General features: G+C 45.6%; 1 protein-coding gene across 1 annotated transcript in view; it reads right to left on the bottom strand.

Moving 5' to 3' along the window:
- Nucleotides 1-14216, bottom strand: part of GALNT12 (polypeptide N-acetylgalactosaminyltransferase 12) — a 61808-nt gene extending 47592 nt beyond the window's left edge. Inside the window, exon 1 of the mRNA XM_009906728.2 lies at nt 13744-14216. Coding sequence (XP_009905030.2) covers nt 13744-14123 — 380 coding nt within the window. The 5' untranslated portion in view covers nt 14124-14216. The remainder of the gene's footprint in view (nt 1-13743) is intronic.
- Between the last annotated feature and the right edge of the window lie 3424 nt (nt 14217-17640).

The following is a 17640-nucleotide window of genomic DNA, read 5'->3' as shown; positions in this document are numbered from 1 at the left end:
ACAAACAGATCTTTGTTGTCCGCCAGTTCCTGCTTGTCTATATAACTATAGAGCATTTCTACTGCTAAAGTTAAATGACAGGAAACCACCTATAGTCCCTACTATTGGCTGCCTGATACATTGCCTTAAACCTAGTTATCATAATTACCAAACAGTTCACAAAAACTTAACATGGACACAAGGAACTAGAATAGAAGAGAATTAACCAGGTTGGAAAAGATCTTCGAGATCATCGAGTCCAACCTATCACCCAAAACTATCTAATCAAATAAACCATAGTACCAAGCACCCCATCCAGTCTCTTCCTAAACACCTCCAGGGATGGTGACTCCACCACCTCCCTGGGCAGCCCATTCCAACGGCAAATCATTCTTTCTGTGAAGAATTTCTTCCTAACACCCAGCCCAATCCTCCCCTGGTGCAGCTTGAGCCTGTGTCTTCTTGTTCTGGTGCTGGTTGCCTGGGAGAAGAGACCAGCTCTCACCTGGCTACAACCTCCCTTCAGGGAGCTGTAGACAGCAATAAGGTCTCCCCTGAGCCTCCTCTTCTCCAGGCTAAGCAACCCCAGCTCCCTCAGCCTCTCCTTATAAGGCTGTGCTCCAAACCCCTCCCCAGCTTTGTTGCCCTTCTCTGGACACATTGCAGCAAGTCAACATCTTTCCTAAACTGAGTGGCCCAGAACTGGACACAGGACTCAAGGTGTGATCTAACCTTCTCTTCTCCAGACTGAACACCCTCAACTCTCTCAGTCTATCTTCATAGGAGAGGAGCTCCAGCCCTCTGATCATCCTCATGGCCCTTCTCCGGACACATTCCAGCACCTCCAGATTCTTCTTGTAATAGGGGCTCTGGAACTGGACGCAGTACATGCTTTCAATGCTCTCATTGGTTTATTCAACCACAGGAACTTTTCTATTTATATAGATATTAATTATATATTAAAGAAAAACAAACAAACAGACAAAACAGTGAACCACCATCACCTTTTTTTTTTTCAGGAAAGTATAAGGAACTCTAGTCAGGTTGGTTTTGGAAAAAGTTCCTAGATACCAGGATCTTTCACTGAGAAAAAAAGCTATTGCCAGCATATGCAAGCAGCTTCTCTAGGGCCAACAAAAGAAAGTTTTAAGCAGGCCTTGTAGGTCACTAAAGAACACTGCTATATAATGGATAACAACAACAATGTGATGCAAAGCAAAGACACCTGCTCAGCCTCTGTCCTCCAATGGCTCCTATTCTCCACAGCCTCACTAGAAAAATGCACAAGGTCCCTATGCACAGCGGAGCTGCACCCAGAGAAAATGAGGCTAGGACCTGCTCTAGGTGACCCTCTCTAGAGGAGGGCTGGACAGATTATTTCCAGAAGTCCATTCCAACCCCAACCATTCTGCAATTCTGTGGCTAATCCTAACCATCTCACAGGGAGTGGGGCTGAGGCACTCCACAGCTCCAGCAGGAGCCTGTTTCTGCATCACCCCCCATTTCTCTCAGGCACTCCATGTCACAATCACCGGGTAGATGTTCCAGGAATCCTCTCACTTGATCACTGTGGCTTAAGAGACAAGCATAAAACATGAAATATGGGCTGCCTGGGGAGGTGGTGGAGTCACCATCATTGGAGGTGTTCAGGAGAAGACTTGATGGGGTGCTTGGTGCCGTGGGTTAGTTGTTTAGGTGGTGTTGGATTGGTTGATGGGTTGGACGCGATGATCTTGAAGGTCTCTTCCAACCTGGTTTATTCTATGTATGTATTCTATGTATGTATCAAAAGATAAAGATATCTTTATCAATTTATACTTTAAAAAAATAATAATTACATTTTTAAATTCTAACTGTGTTCATCCACAACTCTTTAAATCTCTAGATAGGAAGAGAGAGAGAGAATAATGCTGGTACATACCCGAACAGAAACTCAAAGCCACCTTTGCTATGCGCCACCTTTCCTGGCTCTTTCACTACAGCATCTACTCAAACAAACATCAAACCAGACAAAATGCAAACTGAAGCAAAGCATGTGAAGGTGTATCATCCTACATCCACACTTCTGCAGATTTCTGAGTTTACTTACTACCTTTGCAAGTCGTGGTCTAACCAAGACAATACAGCTGACAAGCTTAATAATTTAATCTTGATATCTACTACACTACAAAGTCTTCTGTTAGCAGGTTTTACAATAGGTTATTTATTAGAAACTAAGGAGACATCAGTCAGGAAATGCCTAAACAAAATTAAACAGGCTATTTGGGAGAACATTTGTGTCAATTAATGTAATTACTCCATTTATCTCATTGTAAGGAGCTGTTTCTCTTAGAGATGCGTATCTATACACAGGGAGAGAGAGCATGAATGTGCGCACACTGGGCATGCTGCCACGAGTTAATTAGGAGTGGTTGCTAACGTACTTTTATGTAAGACTTTCACCACGACTGCAACAACAACACAGCAAGGGAAAATACATTTTTATTCTGCAATTTTGAGTTTCTATACTTGCAGTCATCTGTATTTTTAGAAAGAAAAAAAAAAGCATGAAATGTTCTGTGCGTTTTCAAAGATCTCTTAAGAATACAATCTGTTCATGCCCGGGGAGGTGGTGGAGTCACCATCATTGGAGGTGTTCAGGAGGAGACTTGATGGGGTGCTTGGTGCCATGGTTTAGTTGTTTAGGTGGGTTGGATTGGTTGAGGGGTTGAAGGTCTCTTCCAACCTGGTTGTTGTTTACTATTATTATTATTATTTAATGCTTTCTAAAGACACACTACGTAAGGTTTGTTTCTAAAGGTTTCAACGCACATGACCAATAATGCAGGCAAGTTCAAGACAGTGCAGCTACCCTCAAGAAGTTTCCAACAGCACGTCACTGCTACATCGATTGTAACGTGATTTATGTGACTACAGTACATGACATTGCCATAAACGTACTGTCATAGTGCCACCTAGCAAACACTGTTAGGGTCCTACTTCAAGCTGGGTTTCATGTGGTGGGCTAGGTACCAGGCTTGCTGGGCTTGTTACAGTGGGCCATGGGCATGTCAAGTCACAGCACAGCCAGCTTTTCTCTTCCTAATTTGAACAGAGTTAACATGCTGAATTAAACAGAAGGTGCCTTTTTAGTGAAATGGCTCAGAAATGTCATTTTTGGACTGTAAGTAAATACAGCTGATTGAGACAAATGGCAGCAGCAATGTGCATCTCAGTCTAGTTTCACCTTCTCCATTCCCACCTTATAAACTGCAGAGGCCACAGTGCGGCCTCAGGGGTCTACCAGGTACTTTTGCCCATGAGAAAATATCTCATCCTCCTCCCACCCTTCCATGGCAGAGGCCACAGCTCTGCTGGGGTTGTCTTCTTTCCTCTTTTTTTCCTTCTCCCTTCCTTCCTGCTCCCAGCAGCAGCTTTGGGGTTCAGCAGGTCCATCCATGAGTATCCCATGCTCAGCATCGCAACACAGGTCGTGGCACTGGTATCTGAGCCGCCTTGCACAGCTACCAAGGCCATGCTACCTACTCCAGGCTGAACATGCATTTGAACAGCTGCTCCTCACCCTTCCTTGTGGCAGAGCAGCCTATGGATAAAATGCAGTATGTGAGCCAAAGGCAATGCAGCCCTATGACATCAAACCCTGGGATGCAGAAATGCAGCATTTCCAGTGGAATTAAAGGTTATGATAAATCAAATTATTCTTATCTCCTCCAAAGCACCACCCAATTTTTCATGCTAATTAATTTTCTCACATAAAACTACCCTGAATCATCAGTGATATTAATAATAAAAGAAGTCTTATCAGAGCATGGGATGGCTGCACCTCTTCTGCACACCTATACACCACACATGTGTTCAGATATTACAGGAAAAGGCGCTGGTATTTATGGAAGGTGGCCCAGTTAGCAAAGCAGATAGCAGAAAGGGGCTGATAACCCCCAGAATGGTCAAATCATCCAGGGCAAGGCAAGAACACGTAAGCAGAATGAGTTGAAGCAATGCTGGCCCACACTTCCTCACCACCCAGTCTCTGCCCAGGTAAAGGCTGCCTAAATTGTGTCTGGTGAAACCAATCCCCTTAGGAGAGGTCCTCCAGTACACTACAACACCGTGACAAGATCAAGTCTCTGAAAACAGAGCACAGCTAGACTGTGAAATGATTTTCCAGATTACTTTGTGTTTCAAAGAATGACTTGTCCAGTGACTGTAAGGTCTCAACAAGACAGAGACTGCCAAATGCCCTCTTAAGACTTCAGATACTAAAAGGCTGTACTGTCTAGTATAAAAATATTGTTAAAAGCGAGGAAGAAAGCTGGGAATTCTGAAATAGAATAAAATAGTAAAGAAATTCCTTGTTGTTGTTATTAAAAGCAAATTTGTTTAAGACATTACAAATACATTAAGAAAAAATTGTCTGGAAAGTCTGTCTATGAGGGTGGACTGAATCTTTACCATAAATCCACAAATCTGAGAAAGCCATAGATCCTCCCAATTCCAAATTGCTAGAATAAGGCAATAGATGCTTTTACCTAGCCCAGAGTCTGGATGTGCAGATGAGAAGGTATTTCTGCATGTAATCAATGGAGGGGGAAATTATTTTGCTCACTTGAAACGGTGGTTTCATACTGATCAAATGGTTACCTGCGATGGGAAGTTTTCTCCCAAGGCAGTGAGATACAGGCTTAACATTTGCACAGAGCCATGCAATTTTCTACATCTCCATTCAGAAACATACTGGTGTGAGGAATTTGATGCAGGACAAGAAAAATATTTTGAAAATACAGTGACTGAAAGAAGTTACAGTAAGCATTGCTAATAGTAGTGTGTGGATGCACCTGGTCCTTACAGAGAACCATGTATAGTTAGAATAGAACAGAATAGAATAAACCAGGCTGGAAGAGATCATCGAGTCCAACATAACATCCAGCACTATCTAATCAACTAAACCATGGCACCAAGCGCCCCATCCAGTCTCTTCCTAAACACCTCTTTAGCATCTTCATTGATGATCTGGATGAGGGGGTTGAGTCAGTCATCAGCAAATTTGCAGATGACACCAAGTTAGGTGCAGATGACACCAAGTTAGGAGCAGATGTTGGTCAGTTAGAGGGTGGAAAGGCTCTGCAGAGGGACCTCGACCGACTGGACAGATGGGCGGAGTCCAATGGCATGGCATTTAACAAGTCCAAATGCCGGGTGCTGCACTTTGGCCACGGCAACCCCATGCAGAGCTACAGGCTGGGGTCAGAGTGGCTGGAGAGCTCCCAAACAGAAAGGGACCTGGGGATGCTGATTGACAGCCACCTAAACATGAGCCAGCAGTGTGCCCAGGTGGCCAAGAGGGCCAACGGCATCCTGGCCTGTATTAGGAATAGTGTGGCCAGCAGGAGCAGGGAGGTCTTTGTGCCCCTGTACTCAGCACTGGTTAGGCCGCACTTTGAGTACTGTGTCCAGTTCCAGGCCCCTCAGTTTAAGAAGGACATCGAGACACTTGAACGTGTCCAGAGAAGGGCAACGAGGCTGGGGAGAGGCCTTGAGCACAAGCCCTATGAGGAGAGGCTGAGGGAGCTGAGGTTGTTTAGCCTGGAGAAGAGAAGGCTCAGGGGGGACCTCGTTGCCCTCCACAACTACCTGAAAGGTGGTTGTAGCAAGGAAGGGGTTGGTCTCTCCTCCCAGGCAACCAGCACCAGAACAAGGGGACACAGTCTCAAGCTGCGCCAGGGGAGCTTTAGACTCGAGGTGAGGAGAAAGTTCTTCACTGAGGGAGTCATTCGTCATTGGAATGTGCTGCCCAGGGAGGTGGTGGAGTCACCATCCCTGGAGGTGTTCAAGAGGGGATTGGACATGGCACCAAGTGCCACAGTATAGTCATGAGGTCTGTGGAGACAGGTTGGACTCGATGATCCTCAAGGTCTCTTCCAACCTTAGTGATACTGTGATACCTGCAGTGACGGTGACTCCACCACCTCCCTGGGCAGCCCTGTAAAAGCACTGTTTGAATGGAAAAAAAAAAATCATTAAAAAAATTAAATCATAATTTGCCATTACTATCGCTGTTCTGGGAACTTAGGTTAAAAATTAAATCAAACAAAACCAAGCACTCATCTGGACACCAGAGGAAGCTAAGGATTTCTGCCAGAAGCTGTACAGAAAAATCAGTCAAAAAATAATCATCTGAGCTCTTCTGGAGAGCATTTGCAGACGACTGCGATGCCAAAGTACAATGACAGAGACAACTGCCACGTTTTCACAGAAAATAGAAAACAAAAATAGTAAAATATCCCAAGTATCAAAGCACTTGTGGAAGCATTACTATCTTTTGTAATGCTGTAATACATGAGCCTTCTTGTTTAGAACAAACACCACAACAACAATAACAAAAAATCCCTCCCACACAAACAAAACCCAAAAGCGACTCAGTGCTTTGCAGGTCTAAAGCCTGCTCAATGCTACTAATGAACAATTAAGTAATGACTAGGAATGCAATTAATGTAGTTACTAGCAACCAATTGCTCATCCCAGAAAAGCTCAGGAAACAAAACAAAAAACCCCTCACCCCCAAATCAGCAAACATGCTGTTACAAAACTACTAAACCTCTAAGTGTTTTATGCAAAGGATTTCCTACTGAGTAGAAGAGTGTTGTGTACTGGACTCTGAGCAAATGTAAAGCATGGCAATACCTGTGCTGAGGCGAGCCCTGGGCACGCAGCACATGATCAGCTGCTTGTTAGAGGGAAAGGATGCACAGGCAAGGTCAAACTGCTGCAGATTTGCTCTCAAAAGAGTTCATTTTTCCTATGCACACTGCAAAAGAAGTCTCTGCACTTAATTTACCTTTAGATAACACATCCAGAGAGGAGATTCTGCCACTTTGCTCTGGTGAGACCTCACCTGGACTACTGTATCCAGGTCTGGAGCCCCCAATATAGGAGGGACACAGAGCTGATGGAGTGGGTCCAGAGGAGAGCTACAATAACAATCGGGGGCTGGAGCACCTCTGCTACAAAGACAAGCTGAGGGAGCTGGGATTGTTCAGCCTGGAGAAGAGGAGGCCAAATAGTGGCCTCCCAGTACCTGAAGGGAGCCTACAAGAAGGATGGAGAGAGACTGTTTACAAAGGCCTGAAGTGATAGGATGAAGGGCAATGGCTTTAAATTAGAGAAGAGCACATTTAGATGGGATATTAGGAACAGGTTCTTTACCATGAGGGTGGTGGAACACTGGAATAGGTTGCCTGGGGAGGTGGCTGGGGCCCCATCCCTAGAGATATTCAAAGTGAGGCTCGACAGGGTTCTGGGCAACCTGATGTAGTTGAGGATGTCCCTGCTGAGTGTAGAGGGGGTTGGACTACATGACTTTTGGAGGTCCCTTCCAACCCAGACCATTCCATAATTCCATGATTCTAAGGAGGACCTCCATGGTGAAGTCAGGCAGACATAATGGAAACACCTGACTGCTGTGTGTGCCATTTCCTGGAAGAGGGTCAGGTTAAAACTCCTGGCAGGAGTAGCATGCCCAATCAAAACCAGATGCTGTTATTCTTGGATTAGAAGAGAGACCAAAACCTAAGTCTTGATTATTCTTGGAATTTGCCAGGGAGATACTATCAGATGAGCAGACTTCACAAGCTGGTATTTACAACCCAGTAAACAAAACAAACCATGGTACGAAGCGACATTGTAAAACAATTACATTAAATTTTGGGAACAGAGAGAAAATGTTTTGAACATCAGAAAACTCTTAGCACAAAACCGTTACACTGAGCTCAAAGACAATACACCAAAAATGACAGAGGAATTTAAGTATTTGTGTATATATGTATCTATACATAGATACTTAAACATATGTATAAAAACATACATACAAAACCATACATAAACACATCTCCAAACCACACAAAAATATCAGGAATTAAAGAACAAATCTCTACAATTTTGTTTATAGCTGCTAACTATTATGCAGGCCACATTCAATATTTTGTGGCTACTTGAAATCATTTGCCAGTAAGGAAAGACTGACAAATCCATTTGCTTGCAATCACAAGTGAAACAAGGCCTGAGGGCTGATTCTGGCTTCTACCATGAAAGAAACCGCACAAAACACTGAGTCAGCACAAAATGCCTATTCCTGCCTTGTTCCTTTTGCAAGAAGAGTCAGCCAAAAGAAGGGTGATGTGATCTTACAGCAAGCATCCCTGAAATAAACGTGCAATGAACTTCTACTGTGGGAAAAACAGAAGGGAATAAAAGAAGGTAGGATGTCTAAAATCAGGAATAATGCTTGAGAAGAGTTTTTAATCTAGAAGAACCCAAGCAAAAAGAATGGAAATGTATTTCTTACACACTAAGAAACTGTAAAAGGCTGTCTAAAAGACCATGTTGGTTGCCTACCTAATCCTGCAGGTCTGTCGAATGAGTATGTGAGGTGAAGCCCCAAAGGGATGCTGCCTTATCCTGCACAGGGGATGGCAGAGCAGTTGCAGCCAAAATGCCCAGGCCAGAACCCATCCTGCTGCACTTGAGGGCCACGTTGTGGCTGATGCCCTGTAATAGGTCAATGTCTGGACTTGCTCGTGTTAAACCTTCTATAATTGCTGCTTCCCATACGTGTATGAACTCAAGAAATGGAGAACAGATATTGGGAAGACAATGTGGGCCACCTAGGCAACATTACAAGGGCAGGGTGTGGAGGGAAGAAATTTCATTGTGTCAGTGATGTAGCCTTGAAGGAGGTACCCAGAGAGGCTGTTGAATCTCTGTCCTTGGAAACTTTCAAGATTCGACAGGACAAGAAGGGCCTTTAGCAACACACAAACACTGAGGTTGCCTTGCTTCAAGCAGGAGGCTTGACTAGGCACCCCAGAGGTTCCTTTCAAACTCCACCTTCTCTGACCCTATGATAGACTTCATTTCTAGCCTTTTACAAACTGTACCACCATTCAGTGGCTTCCTTACATTCTTATGTAAAATATTTTACCAAAAGAACATCTCCAATAGTTTCTTTACATAGATGATTAATTTATTTTTATATATATGCACATATGCATATAGGTATATTTATCTACACACATATACACACACATAATTCTAGGCAACGATAAGACTAAAAAGTTTTTGTGATGAAACACAATAATATCAGTTGCTGACCTCAAGTGCAGACAGTTGAAGGAAGCAAGAACCATCTACAGGAAATGATAGAAACTGTCAAGTTCTCCAGGTCTGTTTCAATAGAAACAGGATCAAGTTTTCAGAAAAACATGTTAGAGTGGTCTGTGAGAACACCTACAATTGAAGAAACCTTTAGCACAAAGTAACATCTGTAAAGGACTCATCGTCAAACAACACATTTATTTGATGCAGTAATCTCAAACTATCCTTCATCGTCTTTTGCACAGCATTACCGTCAAATAACTACTGCTGCATTGTACTTTCCATATCCCTGCAGATGCGTTCAGATCTAGAAGGAAGCTCTCACTTCAATTCCAACTGAAGGACTGATGGGGTGGGGGGATATGGATTTGTTCTCCTGGCTTCCAGGAGGAACAGGGATGCTTTCACCTTGTGTAATTACCTGTTTTAATTTTGCTCTATTTTGTTATGTGGTTTAGTATTGTTATTCTTTCATTGTGTGTAATTACCTGTCTTATACAATTGATTCAACATGTAGTGTCCAATAATGTCTAATGATGGTGTAAAACACAATTGTGCCGTTAGCCAATCGAAACTTCTATCTATTGTAAAAATTATTTAAAACTTCTTTCTTTATTTTTCTTTCTTTCTTGCTTTTATCTTTGATTGACAGGGTGGTGTGAGAGACTAAATCTTATCTCTCCTGATGTGACTCAACAAAGATAAAATCACCTTTGCTGCTGGCCCAGACAATGGACCGGGGGCCACTGCCATCGATACCTTCAGGAACATGCATAAGACAGGATCATCCCCACTCATCAGGTACCCCAGAAAGGGAGGATGGTGAGACAATGGATTCACCACCTGGCCCCTGATGTGTATCGGGTGTGTGGGCAGGTAAATGGAGAAGGAGGAGGCGGAGGCCTCTCCCTGCCCCCTTCCTCCAGACCCCTGTCCAAACACAAAGGAATACACAGGAAGATTTTCTGGGGAACAATACCTGGACACTTATCTAAGGATGATTGCCTGGGGGACAATACTTGGACACATACCTAAGGACTAAGAACTGTATAAAAAGACCTGAGCAACTACTGGCTCAGGAGAAGAAAGACGCAGGATAAGGACAATGCCACTGAGAAGGAAAACAGGAGAGAATAAAAAGCCCAGGGCAATGCTGCTCTGAAGAAATACAGAGAGAATACCAGGAGAGGAAAAAAAATGACATCACCACGGAGCCTGGAAGCAGCAGACCAAGAGGAATCCTCACTCCGTGTCCTAAGTTCCACCTGATGCAACTCATGGAGCTGAAGAGGCTGCCCTAAGGACATCTCTTCTACAGGCAAAGCTGCAGCACCTTTCCTCTACAGACCCAACATCTCCTGCAGCACCTTTCCTCCACAGACTGAAACTGTCTTGGGGGGTGAGGTAATATAATTCCTTTCCTCTTCTCTCTCTCTTCCTCTCTATTTTCTATTTTTGGCCTCATGTGTGCCTCTAATTTCATAACAGAGGAATATTCAAAAGAACTGAGTCTCTTTCCCTCTCCGAACCGAGACAGGTGTTCAAAGAACTCCAAGAGGTTTGTGAGGCAATCATCCTTGAAAGAATCAAGTTGACTCTTTCTGAACACTTCATGCCTACCTATCTGCTACTAATTCTTTTCCTCACCACATGGTTCTCTGGTTCTCATCTGAGACTCTACTAAAAATATGGTGCACGTCACCTTTTAGTCTTCAGGTACCAAAACTGTTTTATTGATAACATCTAGCATCTAAAAACAACTAAAAATCTAGCCTTTGCGTCACTTTTCTGGACAGATGAAGTCTAATTGAAGTCCACCATTACTACTTATTTCCTACCATTGTAGCCTTACCCAAATGTTCCTTGAAGATCAGGAATGATCAAGCATTACCAACTTTAAAATGAAGAAAGTATATCATATTTTTCCTAGGCTTAACTTTTGAACCTATATTGACTAAACTTACACTGACATGTAAGTAATTTTCTATCTCTACAGGCTCATGGATACCTTCTTCAAGACTTCTTTTTCTTCTTAGATCTTTTATATGGTCTTCCTTCTTAAGAGACGCAGTTAATAACTTTATTGCAGTAATACAGGTAGTTAACAACTTTATTGCAAAAATATCTTTGGAGAAGTTGGGGAGTTTTAGCCATTGCTGTGTGAGTTGGATAGCTGCTGTGTGATAATCCTGCCCTAATTCAGATTTAACTTTGTGAAAAGGGTGTCTGCCAGTAGATGCTACAACAGTGCAATGCAGCCCCAAACTCAGTAGGCAACTATCTCCAAGATTATGTCACTTATGCCTTGAAATCCTTTTGGTTTGGATATGTTTTGTCATTTCAACATCCAAATACTCGAATGAAAAAGGATGTGTCATTGTAGTAAAATCCATCTGCCCATTTACATAATTTTTAAGTGTCTCCCCTCCCATTTATCATGTCCCCTGCTCCAACAACTGTGCTCTTCCATTTCTTCCAATATTGTCTAAAAGGAATGGCAGGAATTCAGGATAATTAATTTGAATTATTTAAGTTCTTCCTGCAGAAATGCAACTAAAATGGCCCATTTTATCTTATGGTCCATAGACTGCTTCTAAGGGGAGAATAAAAGATATGCAAGAAAAACAAGTCCACTGTCACATTTAAATTTATGACAAAAAGATCTTGCACCTGCATAGCAATTTTTTAAAGAGACATTTGGTTGATAGTAGGCTGAACATGAGCCTGCAGTGTGTCCAGGCAGACAGGAGGGCCAATGGCATCCTGGCCTGCATCAGGAACAGTGTGGCCAGCAGGAGCAGGGAAATCATACTGCCCCTGTACACTGCACTGGTTAGGCCACACCTTGAGTACTGCATCCAGTTCTGGGCTACTCAGTTTGGGAAGGATGTTGACTTGCTGGAACATGTCCAGAGGAGGGCAACAAAACTGGTGAGGGGTTTGGAACACAAGCCCTATGAGGAGAGGCTGAGGGAGCTGGGGTTGCTTAGCCTGGAGAAGAGGAGACTCAGGGGTTACCTTAGTGCTGTCTACAACTACCCGAAGGGAGGTTGTAGACAGGCGGAGGTTGGTCTCTTTCCCAGGCAACCAGCACTAGAATAAGAAGACACAGTGTCAGGCTGCACCAGGGGAGGTTTAGGCTGGAGGTTAGGAGGAAGTTTTACACAGAGAGAGTGACTGCCCATTGGAATGGGCTGCCCAGGGAGGTGGTGGAGTCACCATCATTGGAGATGTTCAGGAGGAGACTTGATGGGATGCTTGGTTGCATGGTTTAGTTGATTAGGTGAGTTGGATTAGTTGATAGGTTGGACACAATGATCTTGAAGGTCTCTTCCAACCTGGTCTATTCTATTCTATTGTAGTATTCACGTTTTAGATTCAGCATTTATAACTACAGTTGGGTGAACTACCAGACAGGACACATTGATTTGAAGCTAATGCATGGCAGAGGCAGAACTCCAGGGTTTTCACAGCTCTCTGCTGCTGTACTACCCACACTTGTTGCAACAAAATAAACTGGCTGAAGCCAAGCTCAGGTGAAGCAGAGAATAGATCAGTAGTAGCTACAGTTCTGCCCTGACCTCTCTGGCTAAAGGTACATACCTGTAACCACTCAACCCCTGCCTCTCACCAGCTGGACAGAACTCACAGAACAGCATCACATGCAGGTGAACCACAAAGCCAAACTGAATATCTGCATTGGGCCTGACTGATCATACAGTCAGACATGCTGTGCAGCACTACTTCACAACTCAGTGATACTGGTTTAGAGCTGGAGCTGGTGTTGTTAGGTTAACATTTGGACTCAATGATCTTACAGGTCTTTTCCAACCTAATCAATTGATTATATGATTATATTACTGCACTGAACTGTTGCCCACAAACTAGAATCAGTGCATCAAACAGTACCTAATCCTTATTTTAAGCAATTGCTTACACCATCAGCCTGTGAACTGTACTGGCAACTAAATATCTAGGAACTTGAAAACTCCCAGTCGAGAATAACATTATACATTTCCATAAGCATTTCTACATGGTGAAAAAGCAGCATGCTTCTGGTATGTCTGATGATGAAACACTCTGTCTTATACTGTGCAACCTAAGACGTCCGAACAAAGCTGAAGTCTGGAAAGTGCAGTATTTGCCAAGCTGGGTGTGACTGGGAAAGCACACGGATGCCTGGGGTGACCCACCCAGGGGAGCAGCAGGAGAACCGTGGCAGCACGCTCAAGGGCTTAAACCAAGCTGCCAGGGCTATGAGAGGAAAACCACCTCTCTCGAGCTGCACACGCACCACCCACACGCTACTTCCAGCTGTTAGAACTGTCGCTGATTGTGCCTGGCTCTCACTCTTCCAGCTAACTTCGTAAGCAGCCGCTGCGATTTGAAAGTGCTTGTTCGGGGAAGGCAAAAAAAGTTTTTTTAAGCCTCCACGTTTCTGAGCGAGCTGCTGCTGAGACACGGTTATTCCGCTGCCCCTAGCCGCTGCTCTGCCTGGAAGGGCTGCTCTAGTGAGCCGCACCTGGGGTGGGCACGACTCCTCCGCCCCCGTCCCGCCTGCCCTGGGGTCACTCGGCGCCGGACGCGGCGGCAGGTGTCGCGGCGGGTACTCACAGCGGGTTCCAGCGCTCGGGCAGGCGGCGGTGCAGGGAGATGCGGTCGCTCAGGTAGATGTTGATCTGGTGCAGCCGGATGCTCTCCTCCTGGCGGCGCTTCTCGGCCGGGCTCAGCTCCAGCCGCACCGCCCGGCCCATCTCGCCCAGCGCACTCAGGTCCAGGGCCGGCTTTGCGTACACCGGCTTCCGCAGCAGCTCCGCGGCGGCGGACGGCGGCGGCTGCGGGGCGCGGCGGGCGGCGTGGTGGGGCGGCGAGCCGTGCCGCCAAGCGAGGAAGCCGACGGCAGCCAGCAGCCCCAGGGCCAGCAGCGCGCCCCCGCCCCGGCCGCCCCGGCCCCGCTTGCCCCAGCACATCCCGCGGCCGAGGCGGCCAGCCATATCGTGCAGGCGGCGGGCCCGTAAGTGGCCTCTCACGGACACAGCGACGGGCGCGCCTCCGTCCCAGGCGGACTCGGCAAAGTTCTCACGAACCTGCCCACGCCGCGCCACCCGCCCGCTGCCAACGCTGCCCCCGCCAGGAAACCCGCTCCACTCCTCCGCCGGCGGCTCCTCCCTCCTCCCCGCCCCGCCGCCGGCCAGCCCGGAGGGGCCCGGCGCGGAAGAGCCGCGCACGGTTGGTGCTGTGGGGCGGGGAGTATTTCCTACCGGCGGCCCAGGGCGAGGAAGCCGCCCCGCGTGTCCGTGGCGGGGGCTGCGCCCGCCGGCTCCCTAGGAGCGATGCCATGGTAGGCTGCGTGGCCCCCGGGGCTCTGGCACCGCAGGGAATCGTAGAATCATAGTATGGCTTGAGTTAGAAGAGACCTTGAAGATCATCTAGTTCTAACCCTCCTGCCATGGGCAGGGACGCCTCCCACTAGATCAGGTTGCTCAAAGTCTCATCTAGCCTGGTCTTGAACACCTCAAGGGATGAGGAATGCACAACTTCTCTGGGCAACCCATTCCAATGTCTCACCACACATAGAAAAGAACGTCTTCCTGACGTTTATTATAAATATACCCTGCTTTAGTTTAAAACCATTGCCCCTTGTCCTGTCACCACAGGCCTTTCTAAATCGTCCCTCCCTAGCTCTCTTGTAGGCCCCCTTCAGGTACTGGAAGGCCAATAGGTGGTCTCTCTCGAGCCTTCTCCAGGCTGAACAGACTCTATTCCCTCAGCCTATCCTCATAGGAGAGGTAGTGTAGCCCGCTGCCAGAAGTTGGCACATTCCTCCAGCTTGCTCTGAGCTCTCACTGGGAATACATACAGTGGAGCTGGTAATGGTCCTGACCCAGGCACAGGCACTTGTCCCACAGCTCCTGGGGCAGGGCAAGCCCCGTGCTGCTGGGTCATGCACTTGAGAGATTGCGGGGAGAGGGAGAGAGGAAAGGATGTCATCCTCACGCTTCAAGGAAGAGGTAACCCAGTCACTTTGAGGGATCTTCGTCTACAGTGGTAGCTGCACGGCAGATGCACAGGTGTACCCTCATCAAAAGAAAGTTTGGCACAGCAAGCTGCTTTGGCCATTGCAGATCAGTTGGATGGCCCCAAGGCGTCCTGTCTCATGACAGATATCCAGGCTTCAGGCAGATGATGAGGGAGGTTATTTGCCACGAAAGGACTCAGAACAGCTTTGGACTGAAGGACACAAGTCAGTAAGAAACCAGGTTTCATCCATTCTGCTGCCTCAGTACAACCGGTTCTTTAGAAGTAAACAGATCATGGGCCAAGAATCCATGACAGCTAATAACAAGCTCACTGAAGAAAGCAGTGTTCTAGGTTTAAAAAAATAAAAAATGGTCAGCCAGTGTGGTCTCATAAATACAAATGCAGAAGTCAGGTGAAATCCCCAAATTTATTATCCAAATAACAGGCAGTCCATCTCATGGTTTGGCTGAACGATGGGATAAACACAGCTTGTGGCATTTAGTCAAAACTTTCTAGTTTGCTTCACACTCAACAACGCATTCCTGCAGTATTTTCCCTCCACCCCCTAACAGAATGCAGGCCTATCCTTCTAAACCCTGTGATCCTGAGACTGTGAGATGACATGAGAATTTGTGATTTTGCATTTGAAAAACCTTAACAGAAGTGTAATGTAACGGATACAGTTTAGCTCTCGCTTTCAGCAGGGAGCTGAAACTCTAGTTTGCAGGTGTCACTTGCTCTAAGCATTCTACAAAAAGACTCTTTCCTCTGCTGTTGGAAGCCTGTCAAGAACAATCCAGCAGAAGACAGTGGTCACCCTGGGAGAGCAGCTTCAGACTGGGTAGCCATACTGGGTGGTGCTCACCAGCATTGCTAAGCACTGCATGAAAACACGTCTGACACTAAGAAAGGGGAAAAACCTTGTCAGTACCAGACAAGGTCACAGCACACAGCTATGAGCTGTTTCTGATTTTACATGATAATAAATATTCTATGTGACAACAAACACAGAGGTTGTCAACTACTGCAGAGCCCTTGCTCTGGACAGAAGAGTGCTGAATAATAAATCAAGCAGTTTAGCTGGATCTGCATGTTGGAAGCACAAAATTGTAAACAGGAAAATATAACTCGCTGATGAGCATCCAGGTATTCCTGAATTTGAAGCCAAATTGAAGTGCATAGATGGGACTATAGCCATGGGATGGAAGTGGTAGAAGCACAAATAGTGGAAGTAGGAAAGCTCATAACTGCTGATAAGCATCCAGTTCTAAAACAGACACTTTGGCTGGTTGAAGCTCCAGTTGTCCCTGTTTGCAATGGGATCAAAAAGGCCAGGTGTGGCTCTGTCATTCCTTTTGTCTTATCACAACAGTCAACTATTCCCAGGTACAATCAACTTTTACAGGGAGAATATAATTTATTTTTTTTTTTCCCAGCAGAAGACATTAAGCCTGAAAGGCCCATGAAGAAATGCTTGTGCGTCACTTAGTGATATGGCTACAGTTCCACCTCCACACTTTACACAACAGAAAGCAGAGGTATGAATATTAGCCCTTTTGATGCGGGCTGTATGTAGAGGTATGTTAAAAACAATAGAAACTATTGGTTGGGGGATTATTATGTTTTTTTTAAACATGAACAAGAATATTTGGTGAGCTATAAATTCAGTTGCTTCAAGAGTTTCAGTAAGAAATAATTAGAGTAACCAGAAGAGTCATATAAAACCTATAAATAATTATTTAGGAAGATCTATTGTGCCCTCCGCTGTCAAAATTAAAACAGATGATCAGTGGAGTAATGTAGATATTTGAGTAGTTTATTTTTAAAATGTGAAATTGTATTAAAAAAAAATATTAACTAGACCTTTCAAAACATGCTAAGAGAATGTGGTGGGATGAAATTACACCACCCCCACCCCCCCCAAACTAATCTGGAGAAACTGCTCCCCAAAATAAATTGCCAGACTAGCTCAGTTTGGAATGGAAGCACATGAAGCTGTATTACAAGCAAACAATACTCTAGAATAGAATAGAATAAACCAGGTTGGAAGAGACCTTCAAGATCATTGTGTCCAACCTATCATCCAACACCACCCAACCAACTAAACCATGCAACCAAGCACCCTATCAAGTCTCCTCCTGAACACCTCCAGTGATGGTGACCCCACCACCTCCTTGGGCAGCCCATTCCAATGGGCAGTCACTCTCTCCTTGTAAAACTTCCTCCTAACCTCCAGCCGAAATCTCCCCTGGTGCAGCCTGAGACTGTGTCCTCTTGTTCTGGTGCTGGTTGCCTGGGAGAAGAGACCAACCTCTGCCTGTCTACAACCCCCCTTCAGGTAGTTGTAGAGAGCACTAAGGTCACCCCTGAGTCTCCTCCAGGCTAAGCAACTGCAGCTCACTCAGCCTCTCCACATAGGGCTTGTGCTCCTAACCCCTCACCAGTTTTGTTGTCCTCCTCTGGACACATTCCAGCAAATCAACATCTTTC

Source organism: Dryobates pubescens, chromosome 9 (genome assembly GCF_014839835.1).
Source record: "Dryobates pubescens isolate bDryPub1 chromosome 9, bDryPub1.pri, whole genome shotgun sequence".
Classification (NCBI taxonomy): domain Eukaryota; kingdom Metazoa; phylum Chordata; class Aves; order Piciformes; family Picidae; genus Dryobates; species Dryobates pubescens.
This window is presented reverse-complemented; position numbering and strand designations above follow the sequence as displayed.